The 12,307-nt window shown below is 32.6% G+C and overlaps 1 protein-coding gene across 1 annotated transcript; it reads left to right on the top strand.

Annotated features, from left to right (window-relative positions):
• Positions 1–889: 889 nt before the first annotated feature.
• Positions 890–7,901, top strand: LOC135134852 (homeobox protein Nkx-2.5-like). Its single transcript, XM_064063713.1, has 2 exons — positions 890–1,487; positions 7,211–7,901. Exons 1-2 carry the CDS (start codon positions 1,130–1,132, stop codon positions 7,618–7,620), a joined length of 768 nt encoding a protein of 255 aa, XP_063919783.1. The 5' UTR covers positions 890–1,129; the 3' UTR covers positions 7,621–7,901.
• Positions 7,902–12,307: the final 4,406 nt, after the last annotated feature.

Genomic DNA, 12,307 nt, shown 5'->3' with positions numbered 1-12,307 from the left:
TAAATTTTTGTTGCAACGTCATATATCGTAAGGGTTTTCCTAGAAAAAAATTTATACAGGGTGTATGAAAAAATTAACAGGATGGATTTTTATTTTTAAGAATTACTACGTAATATATTCAATTTTGTTGTACCTACATATCAAGATCAATTTAATTATCCCCACCAAAATATTAATGACGTCCTTGTAACAAATTATTACCGACTTTTTTATTAAATAGTACAACATAACAGACGCATATTGTGTAGGTCAGGGCCGAGCAAATTTAAGCGTAAATAAAGTGTCAGTTTTTTTATTTCACTTAATTATTCTCTTAGAATATATAAAAATAAAAAATATATTAGCAAAATTTTGAACGTTGCGTTTGAAATTTCATCGAGGAAAGATCCGACGCGACAATATAAAATAGTTTCATTGCTTAAAAGCTTTTTTCCTAATTAAAAAAAAATCCATCACTGACGTCGCCATCACAATAACCGCAAACTTCAAAGTTTGTGAACTGTTTTTCATTAAAAACGTTACTCCCAAAGTGGCTGTAGCACCAGACAATAATAATAATGTTTGCAAGTAGTAGCCATAAGTAGTTTTCTAAAGTGGCCGGTCCTCGCAGGAGCGTTTTTAATCTTAATGTTTATACGACGAACAAAGTGGAGCAACAATTATTCAGACATTCTTCAAGAACAAAAATATAAAATTGTATACCTATACAAATTTTGGAAAATTTTCTCTTCGTATTCATCCCGCAAACAGTCGTCATTTCCCCTAAAATATCTCCTCAAACAACCCTCCCCATCAATCCAACCCATTCCCTCTCAAACAACAATCAATCATTTGTCCAAGTATTAGTTTACTCTCCAGTTCTATTGGCGATGGGCGTGAACTCCCTGACGTCATAATCTCTCTGAACCTAAAGCAAATCCAATTTACGGCCTCAGTCGTCTTCAAACTCACCAAACAAATCTCTCCTCTACATCCCATTTGAATAAGTCTCACCTCCGCCACGCTCTTACGCCACCACTTCTTAAGTGCCAAAAACGCGACACGATCGCTCGAAAACTTTTCGAACCCTGGCATAATTAGTTCCGACTTCGTGGTGTGCGGGTAGTGATAATTAATTAATTTTGGGAAAATGCTGGAGCAGTACCAGATGGACTCCACGAATGACAATTATCAGGGTTGTGATACTACGACGAATCTTAGCACCCCGTTCTCGGTGAAAGATATCCTTAACATGGACAATGAGTACGGGAATTATTATTGCAACGTGAAGAGGGAGTATGGACATTACGATTTTGGTGCGACGCAACAGTTTTGGGATAATTCGCAAGGGGGCGGCGAGCAGAATTACAATTATTATCATCAGGGGGTGGAGAATAATGAGTATTTACAGAAGAATATGATGTATGGGGCGGATTTCCCGTTCGATTTTCCGTACGTGCCGCAGCAGATGAAGGAGCAAAGGGATTATTCGAGAATTGAAAGTCCAAGTAAGTGTTTTGAAAATTATTGTTTTAATGTAGTAATTTGTTTAAAAAAATGAGAAGGAAAGGCGATTTAAGCGTATTTTGAAGAAACGAGGTTCAGTATTTAATCACGAAATTTATTTATTAACAAAGCGAAACGACGTGCTTTAGCAGTACAAATCTGTTTCAGCATTCTTTGTCTCTACGGAGTCGTTAAAGTTTATTTGTTATTTGTAGTTTTGTTTATACTGTTGTATTATTTAATAAATGACTGAGTTTAAAATGAATCGGACGAGGATTTCAAGGTTTTTAAGCATTCACGGTTTTCTGTACAGGGGGTGGATAATACGCAGCAGATTCACTAAAAAATCAACGATAAAAATTCGCGGACTCACTGAAGTTGTATTTCCTATTACATTTTTGGAATTCCAAATCTTTTTCAAAATGGTCGAATTAGTACCTCACTTTTTTTGATAGTACCTACACTCCGATTTTGAATTATTTCTACAAAATTCCTTTAAAATATAGCTAGGTAATTGAATTTTACCCTTTTATCTTAAACTTTGTTCAAAAAAGTTTATCTTAATTTGGCAGGACTTATTTTTTAAAAAGTAGAAAATATTAAATCAAAGTTATTTATCCCTTTTGAAGGCTTTATGACGTCAGCTCCAAAAAGTTTTCATTCATTATTTATCCAGACGGTGATGATCCTGTATTTTATTAGAAATAAATTATTAAATATTTGAAAATATGCTCTGTTTATCTTGTATATACGTCAGAGGCGAGGAAAGCTCTTGATAAATAATGTAGCAAATTTTAAGTGACGACCTTCATTCATAGATTCTAGATTGCCATTTAAAAGTGTATTAATGCTAATTGGCGGTAGTCGAAAGTTCCCAAAATTCTTCCAAAATATTTTATCGATTTTCCAAAATTTTAAATTTACTTTTTTTTTGTTTTTTCTAGCTCTTGTTTTTGTAGGACACTTATTTTAAAATGTGTTCACTAAAAAATTATGACTAGTTACGAGGGGTTGGACGGCACAACAGTCGAATCAATGACATTTGTACATTGTTTTTTTTTTAACCCGTGTTGGTTAAACTTTTGGGGAATATAATATAGGAATTATACTGCTTTTGCAAATATTTTTGGTAGTAAAATACGAGTTTTAAATGTTTGAGGACAAGCTGAAATTTTAAAAGTACGTCCCTAATAGAGGATTCTACCTGCTACTGGTACAATGTCATTATTACGGTCTTTAACTTATCAATAAAATAATGTTTTATAGAATAGTGCCAATTTTTACTTCCCGAGCGTAAGCCAAGGAAGTATTGTAATCGAGCCCGTCTTCCGACACTATACTTTAACCTTTAACATCTGTCTGTTCGTCTGTCCGTCTGTCCGTCCGTCTGCCGTCTGTCCGGATTTTTTATTTGATTAAAAAAATCACATCTTTAATAGAAAATGCACTTAAAAAACATACGCTATTTTAACTGATTTGAAAAACTGGTTTAAAGGTACTTCAACAGTAAAATTAAATTTTTGTAATTTTATTTTTTTTTTTCCAACAACTCGTTAAGTTAACTTATTTTAAAATAAAGATATGTGCGGACTATTAATGTATTATGTTAAAGGAGCGCAGTCGGCGTAGATACAGGTAATGTCAAATATATTTACAGCAGATAATTAGGGAAAAAATATATTATCAGTACATGCGTAACTTCGACTATTTATATTTACATTTCGAAAGAGTGTGACGATAGCAATCTGCCTGATTGAATGATTTTTTGCCTTAATTATTAATTAAGCTAAAATGAAGCAAAATGCTTTCAATTTTATTGTGGAATCTTATTTTATTAGATTTAATATAGGCGGGTGCAACATTATTATATTCTCAAATTTTTGTAAAATGTGTCAATTGAACCATCGCCCTCCGAGTTAATAACTTGACATTTTTATTCCATGACCATCAAGTTTTCCAGACGCTCAAGTGCTTCCTATACTGGTATAAACTGTGTTAACACAATCGTTTTTTTTTGCGAAAATCTCGACACCTAGGTCAAAAAATCGAGGCAGATTCATAAACCAACTATAAAATTTAATTAGCGTTTACTAAAAAAAAATGTTGAGGGGACGCCATTAAATTTTGGTAAGCATTTTCCTAATCTACATAATTTGACAACAATTGGTCCTAAGGTTCGGAATTTTATCTGTCTAACAAAATCGACATAGATAACAGACGGAAATGGGGAGCTATTGTTTCGTACTCTAGAGATCATTAAACGTCGAGAAAACATGAAAATAGCATAAATAAATACTTTACAGATACCGGCAACATCAAATATATTTACAGCAGCTAATCAGTGGAAAAAATATGTTATCAGTACACGCTTTTAACTTGAGACTACTTATATTTATCCTTCGAAAGAATGTGACGATTAAGCACGTAGCAATCTGCCTGATTGAATGATTTTTCTCTTTAAAATCAAGGAGGTGGCTAAAATTATTAATTAAGCGAAAATGGAGTACAACGTTTTAAATTTTATTTTGGAATCTTATTTTAATAGATTTAATATAAACAGGCCCAACATTACTATATCTTCAAACTTTCGAGAAAATGAGTGATCGTTCTTGATTTGATGAATAAAAAATATGACCCAAGTGTCAATCGAACCAGCGAGTTACTAAATTGACATTTTTACTCCATGACCATCGAATTTCTGTGTATTGTCTGTATAAATTCTGATGTTTTTTTTTAGAAAATCTCAATATCTAACATAGAAAATCAAGACGGATTCATAAACCATAACTATAAAATTTAATTTTAAATTTTAAATGGCCTTTACTAAAAAAAATTTGAGCTGACGTTATCATTTTACCTTCCACATGATATTCCTAACATACATAATTTAACAACAATCGGTCCTATTAATTATCTGTCTAACAAAAATCGACACAGACGACAGACGTACTCTAGAGATCATAAAACGTCGACAAAACATGAAAGTAGCCAGTCGCCCGATATATTACAATACTTTCTTGCTGCAGCTCAAGAAATACAAAGTTGATCCAATATGGCCCTGGATAAAAAATTTGTGATTAACTAAAAAAAATGTTGCTTTTCTTAATGCAATTAATTTTGCAATTAAAACTATAAAAGTATAAACATGTCCTTAAATAAATAATAAAAATTATTATTTTTTAGTTAAATTAACTAAATCAAGTTAACATACATTATTCAGTTCATGCGATAGAAAAAAAGTCTTCTAGTAGACCATGAAATTTATTTTTATTATTTTTAAATTAATGATGTTAGTAACGCGAACGCGTTTCTTGTTTATTTTGACAGTTACTTTCAAATGACTGTCAAATAAAGTGTCAAATGTTAGCTGCGATGCCAATGGTACTTGTTTTAAGTCAAGGAAACATTTTTATTCTTTTGAATTTATTCTGTAAAATAACAAATAAAAAAGTTCTTGTAAACGCAACACTGCTTATATTTTAATTTATTATTTGCTTTCTTTTAATTAACCGTTCTAAATTTCAAATTTCTATCATTTCAAGTAATCGAAATATTACACCGGAACAGGTAAACTTGGACATCCTGTATATATTTCAACAGAATACTAACACCATAACAATTTCTGGATAGTAATAAGTAAAAATGACTGAAAAATCTCAACCACAACTTATCTGTTATTTCATTCAAATGACTGATGACGTCATTTCAAAATGTTATCAGCCTGAAATACGCAACATTACCAAAAATATTCTAAAAAACTACCGAGAGAGCGATAAAAAACACGATCAAACGTAGCCGTAAATGTTCGAAAGCTTGTCTTTGATCGGTTAATTCTATCAATGAGAAATTTTGAAAAATCCGTGGCTGTCTTTGATCGTAATTTTTTTGCCGTCTCGGTATATCCGTTATTTGATATCAAATTTTAAAATAACTGCTCTTAATTTTTAGTTAATATTGTTCAGTTGTATCTTAACAAGTACTAGCCCCGCCCACCCGCCCTATATTTTCTCAAAGGGTCTCATTTGTCAAAATTAGTTTTATCTTACAGGTGCTAAACCCGCCCACTCACCCTATATTTTCTTGTAGGGTATGTCTTTGCCAAACTCAATCTTATCTTAACAAGTACTAGCCCCGCCCACCCGCCCTCTATTTTTTACAGGGAACGTCATTTGCCAAAATTACTCTTATCTTAGCAAGTACTAACCCCGCCCACGCATCCATGTTCTTATTATTCTAAGGACTAATTTTACTTCTGTTCAGTATGGGATCCACTTTCTAGCAGACCAGATAAAATGAATCACTGGAATGGTGTCGGGGTGGGTGGGCGTGCGGGGTTAATTATATGTTCTTCTGTAGAATGAGAGTGGGGCTATTATAAAAGGAGAAAAAAGCTAACCGTTTTTTGTTTATTATACTATTTACTATAAGATTTATTTCTAATTTTAGAAGAAAAAAATAGTCAACGGGTGGGTGGACGGGGCTAAGTTTAACTTTTTCTTGCAGAGTCTTTTATAAGCAAGCAATAGCACCGCCCATCCGCAAATCCTTTTCATTCTAGTGAGTACTCTTAATATTGTCCAATTTTGTCAAGCAAGTTCTAGCTCCACCTACCCGCCCTCTATTTTCTTGGAGGGTATGTCATTTGCCAAAATCAATCGTATTTTATCAGGTACTAACCCCGCCCACCCGCCCTCTATTTTCTTAGATAAATTTCATTTGCCAAAATCAGTCTTATCTTAGCAGGTACTAGCCCCAGTTTTATCTGATTTTATATTCTAATTTACCATATCATATTTAATTTAATTTTTCACAAAAAAAAAAGTACCAAACGGATCTAAAACGTATGGAGATTAAATTACAAAATTTATCGTCTGACGGAAGTTCATATATAATAAGAATAATTTTAAAAGTTGTTTTTTCTCATAGTTTCGGTATTGCTATACAAGAAGGCAATAAAAATATGTACAGTATTATTATGATAAAATACCCATAAATAATTAACACATATATTTTCCAACAAATGTTCGTCTTATACCATTGACTATACAATGTTGATAATTCGGAGTAAGTAAAAATGACATTATCTTCTACGACTTTGAAAGCAAATAAGAAAAAAATAGTCCTTTAAGTTTTTCTTAGATTACAACAAATGTTTTTTTCTAGAAATTGACAAGCATGGAAAAAATATATGAGGATTAATTAATAAAAAAAAAAATGAAATTGATTTGATTCTATGCTTATAAAAGACATCAATAAGTTTACAATTTGGGGAAGAATAAGGTTCTAATTTTTCCGTGGATTTTTTTTATACTTCAAGATTTTATCAATTATTTATGTTTCATTCCTTCTTATTTGCATCATATTCACATTATTTTACCCGCTAACATATTGCCTCCTTTCTTTCCTGCATTTTTTACCAGTATTGAATTTTTTGATGACTTGAAATTATCATTTTTTAATACACCGTTATTATTTTTATTATTATATAGTCATTTTTTTTCCATAGTCTTTTACTTTTGATTGCACTGAACTACTTGTTATTTTTTAATTTTAAATTTATTGGACTTCTAGTGTTTTTTACTTTTGTTGCCTTTCCTTTTTCGTGATCAATAGATTTAGAAATTTTCAAAATTTACAACACCTATTTGTAACAACATTCACCCATCCCACCCACGCCTTTCAACACTCCATAAAAATACCCCATTAATCTCGTTCTCTCTTCCAGAAATCCACCAGCAGGTAGTCACCAGCTCCAAAACCGAGCTGCGGAAGTCCGGCAGACAGCGATCGAAAAGAAAACCCCGTGTCCTCTTCTCGCAAGCACAAGTGTACGAATTAGAGCGACGTTTCAAACAACAAAAGTATCTGTCAGCACCCGAGCGGGAGCAGATGGCCCAAGGCCTCAAACTGACACCCACACAGGTCAAAATTTGGTTCCAGAATCGGAGGTACAAGAGCAAACGACAAACGCTCAACAAAACCGAACTGGACAAGAACCAAGGGGGCCCCAACGTCACGGCCACCCCCATGGGTTTCTGCGCCTCCAACCCGTGTGTCTTCCAGGGCAGTGTGTACCATCATAACCAGGATTTCAGCTGTGATGGTGTTAAGTACAACGAGCTTAATTTCGTGTGATGGGTGTGGAGGTTTTGGGGAATTGACTTTGGGACGTCTGTGTCGAATCGACAACACAGTAGAAACCAGTTTAAAATTTACTCTCAAAAAGTCAGTTGTTTTTATAAAGATATTGTTGACTTGACACGGAATGACCCTGTTCGGTTTTGGGGTTGCGGGTGCGAGAACTCCAGTTCTAGCCGGTGAAGTGCAACGAACGCCAAAAATGTCCAAAGAAGTATTATGAGTTTAGTTTGTAGATTTTCTATGGGATGATGTTAAATTTAATTTTATTATATATATTTTTTGTAAGTTTATGGTCTTTTTTAGTTAACAATAAACATGTTTCTCAGAGGTGGTGTTTGGTCTGACGGGATGCTTGGTTAGATACATGGGAAAGGATTAATCTTGGTTCGTAGGTCTTATCGGGACCGGTGCCAAAAGCTTTTAGGTTAAAAGGTGATCTGGTGCTAACTACTTGAATTTTCGTCCGGATTATAAGACAAGAAGCAGGAGCTTGGTATCGGCTATTAATAAAATTTATGTGGTGGTGGAGGTGATTGGGGCTATTTAAAAACATGATGGTCATCAGTGTCAGGTTTTGATCGGTTATTAATATTTTTTTTATCTGTTAAAAATAGGCGCATTCACCGTTCTAAAATTTTAGAGGTGCATGTTTTGTGTTCAGAGTGAAGTTAGATGTACAATTATTATTATAAAAAAAAACGGAAATTAAGAACTCTTTTATAATCTCGATGTTTCTGACAATGTAATTTTTAAATGTGTCAGCACACAGTATTGATTTTTTGCACTTTTTGTAAGAACTTATAAAGTTATAAGATACTAATTTTAATGTTAATTCAAATTCAAGTACCTACATCAATTTCATATTTTAGAATACGAAAACGCAGGTTTATCTTGGTGTCTCTCTGTTTGCAAATAATTTCCTAAACTACTATACTAATTGACACTATCAGTGTATTTTTTGGAATGATTTTAGATTGTATTATTCTAAGATCCATGGGTCGTGGAATTTTCTTTAAATTATGAAAAATCAGAAACAATATATTTATGTCGGTGACGAACGACTTAATGACGTCATCTTCAAAAATTATCAAACCTGTTAATGCAAGCAGTAAGTTATAATATGAAGAAATATTGGAAGCCAGTATAGTGATTTTTTGACATTTTAGAGTCACCCTGTATAAGCAATTTAAAAAATTTTAATGCAATGATAAATCATAAATTTTGGATTGGATTTATTTGGCAAAACTTAGAGATGACGTCATCAGTTTTTCAAGGAGGATAAACACATACATTTTGTTTAAACATTTATCATCCTTACGTTGAAGACGTCTGCAAGATTTCAAAGCATTCGGTTGTCCAATTTCTGATTTATTCAGTAAAATAAATTTACTCTTTCATTAATCTTTTGAAGTCACACTGTATATGTAATTCTAAAAACTATGAGTGTGGTGATAAACCACAAGTACACATTCAAAATATGCTGCATATTTCAGAGAGGATTTATTTGGCAATAATTTGAGATGACGTCATCAATTTTTTGGGAGGGGATAAACGAATAAATTTTGTTTCAAGATTTACCATAACCTTAAAATATTTACAAGATTTTAGAGCATTCGGTGTTGTAGTTTGAAAGTAAAATGCCAAAATATTGTTAAACAGTTTTGAATTTTTTTCTTATTTTATGAAATTTAAAAAACTTTCTATTATAAATTTTGGGGACGACGTCATCCCATTGGTGGTGCCAATGATTAGCCAAATTTTAGTTAGCGTTTAGCCATCTACATGATATTCCTAATGTACATACAAAATTGGACAACAATCGGTTCGGTAGTTGCGGAGATTACTTATATTTTGCATTTTTTGCGAATATTCCTACGAATTCTTCTTTTCACAACAAGTATAGATTTTGCAATTAGGCTCCGCCCTTCGGTCTGACGAGGAATAAAAAATGCATCACGATTGAGATCGAGATGGATGGGTGGAGTTTATCTTTTGACTTCCTTTTTTACTTTAGACCTAGTGTTCTTGGAACAACACTTAAAAATATGGTAATTTCTCGTTGAAAAATGAGGAGTTTGCAGTTAAACTCCACCCCCATGGCTCACGACAATAAAGAAAAATCGTCACAATTGAGATAGGGTGGGTGGGCGGGGCTTGTTTTGCTTTTTTTTCTTCTTAGTAAACATAGTCTTCTCTTCACAACAAGAAACTGAAAACACGTTTAAAATGGTAAGTTCTATCCCTCACACTTCTCTACAAATTTACCATTTTAAAAATGTTTTTAGTTTCTTGCCCTGAAAAAAAAACTACGTACCTACATAAAGAAAAAGGGGCAAAATACAAACCCCGCCCACCCGCCCTCAACTCATTTGTTGATGACGGGTGGGTGGCTCATGACTTTTTTATTCGTCGTGAGCCAAGGGGTGGAGCATAATTGCAAAATCTATATTTTCCAACAAAAATTTACCATTTTGAGCATGTTTGAAGTTTCTTGTTATGAAAAGAAGGCTACGTAGGGACTATTAAAGTATAGGTATATAAATCAGTCAGTGTAAGAAAACAAATATAGCCCATGTTTCCTATGGTTGATATATATAGAAACCATCATTATTACGAGAAAAATCTATTTCGGTAATTTTCCTAAATGGTCGAAATTTTCATAAGGAAATATTAAATTGTCTTAAAAGACCAAATATACAAGGTGGATGGGCGGGGCCACTACTTGTTAAAATAAGACTGATTTGAGCAAATGACATATCCTCAAAGAAGATAGAGGGTGGGTGGGCGGGGCTAGTAACTGCTAAAATAAGACTGATTTTAGCAAATGACATACATTTAAAGAGAATAGAGAACAGAGTACCATCCCCGCCCACCCACCCTCTATCTTCTTTGAGGATATGTCATTTGCTCAAATCAGTTTTATTTTAACAAATATTAGCCCCGCCCATCCCCCTTGTATATTTTTTGAAAATATGTCTTTTAAGACAAAAATTCAATATTTCCTTATGAAAATTTCGAACATTTTGGAAAATTATCGGAAGAGATTTTTTTGTAGATTTTTCCGAAATAGCCCAATGAAATTTGTCAATTTTTAAGATTTAAAAAAAATCGATCATCAAAGTGAATTTTTCAAATCTAAACAACACGTCAAAATCTGTTTTTACTGATTCCTCTCGGATTTTCTGACAACTTTTTCACCACCTTCGTAAATCATCCAAGGAGATTTTATTTACAGATTTTGAAATCAAGAAAATATTTTCAGACTCATTTTTTTGAAAACTCCTACCATTTTTCCAGAATCGCCCAATGAAATATGTCAATTTTTAGGATTAGAAAAAAATCGAGTCTCAACACAGTATTTTTAAAATTTCGCTCCAGGTCTAGAAACACTCGATTTTTTTTAAATCAGCGAGGTCAATATCCTAGAAATTTTTATAGATTTTTAGACAACTTTTTAAAAAGCTCAATTTTTCAGTACTTTGAAAATTTCGATATTTTTTCGACCACCTTCGAAAATTAGCTAATGAATTTTTTTGCACATTTCAAACTCGAAAAGTTATTTTCGTCTTAATTTTTTCGAAAATTCCTCGCATTTTTCCAGTGTGGTCCAAGGAAATGTCAATTTTCCAGATTTTTTTAATAATTAATTTTGAAACTGAATAATCCTTCATGAAAACTTCGACCTTTTTCCCATCATTTTCGAAAATTACCTAGAAAGTTTTTTTTATAGATTTCCAAGTTCTGAAGTCAATTTCGTCTTCATTTCTTCAAATTTTTCTACCATTTTTCCAGAATCGTCTAATGAATATTTATAAAATCTTGCTCAAAGACCATAAACACTTACATTTTTTGAGTCAATACGTCGAAATCTATATTACAGAATTTTTATTGATGATCAATTTTTTTAAAAGCTCAATTTTCAATACTACGTTTTTGAAAATTTCGACTCTTTTTCTACCTCCTTGGAAAATTGCTTGAAAAGACTTTTTGTCAACTAAATCTTAACCTGAGACCACAAATAAATTATATTTATGGAAACAGTACCTCGAGATTTTTAAACAATTTTTTTAGAATTTTTCAATACTCCATAATGATGCTACCCTTGCCCACTCGCCCCCTATTTTCTTAGAGGGTATGTTATTTGTTAAAATCAGTCTTAGCTTAGAAGGTACTAGCTCCGCCCACCCACCCTTATTTTTCTTATAGGTTATCTCAGATGCTAAAATCAATCTTATCTTAGCAGCTACTAGCCCCACCCACCCACCCTCTCTTTTCTTAGAGGGTATGTCATTGCAAAATCAGTTTTATCTTAGCAAGTACTAATGACTAACTTCTATAAAAAATGATCAAAATTTGAAAACATTACGAGCTTACTTATATGAACAAGGGAGGAATTTTGAACATTTGAAAAATAATAGCTTGTTTTATTAATAATAATGCACAAACATTAACAGTAGTCATAACAACTGGTTATGATTATTGTCTTGAAAAAACGAAAGGTAGATTTCATTCACCATCATTTCAATTCAATTTTCAAAAATCCATGGCTGTCTTTGATCGTATTTTTATTGCCCTCTCGGTATATCGGTTATTTGAAAAAAAAAAAAATGAAATAAGTACCAAACAAGTTTTGTGGAGAGATAAATAGAAGTACGCGCTTTGTTGTGGCATCAATTAAGTT

This window comes from Zophobas morio, unplaced genomic scaffold (genome assembly GCF_036711695.1).
Source record: "Zophobas morio isolate AGI-343-1 ecotype UQ-CSIRO unplaced genomic scaffold, CSIRO_AGI_Zmor_V1 ptg000004l, whole genome shotgun sequence".
Classification (NCBI taxonomy): domain Eukaryota; kingdom Metazoa; phylum Arthropoda; class Insecta; order Coleoptera; family Tenebrionidae; genus Zophobas; species Zophobas morio.
Note: the sequence above shows the minus strand (reverse complement) of the source record. Positions and strands in the feature narration are given on the sequence as shown.

Coding starts and splice junctions, on each gene's coding strand:
- LOC135134852 (XM_064063713.1), top strand. CDS start 1,130: ATGCTGGAGCAGTACCAGATGGACTCCACGAATGACAATTATCAGGGT. Junction 1,488..7,210: donor TTCGAGAATTGAAAGTCCAA/GTAAGTGTTTTG, acceptor TCTCTCTTCCAG/AAATCCACCAGCAGGTAGTC.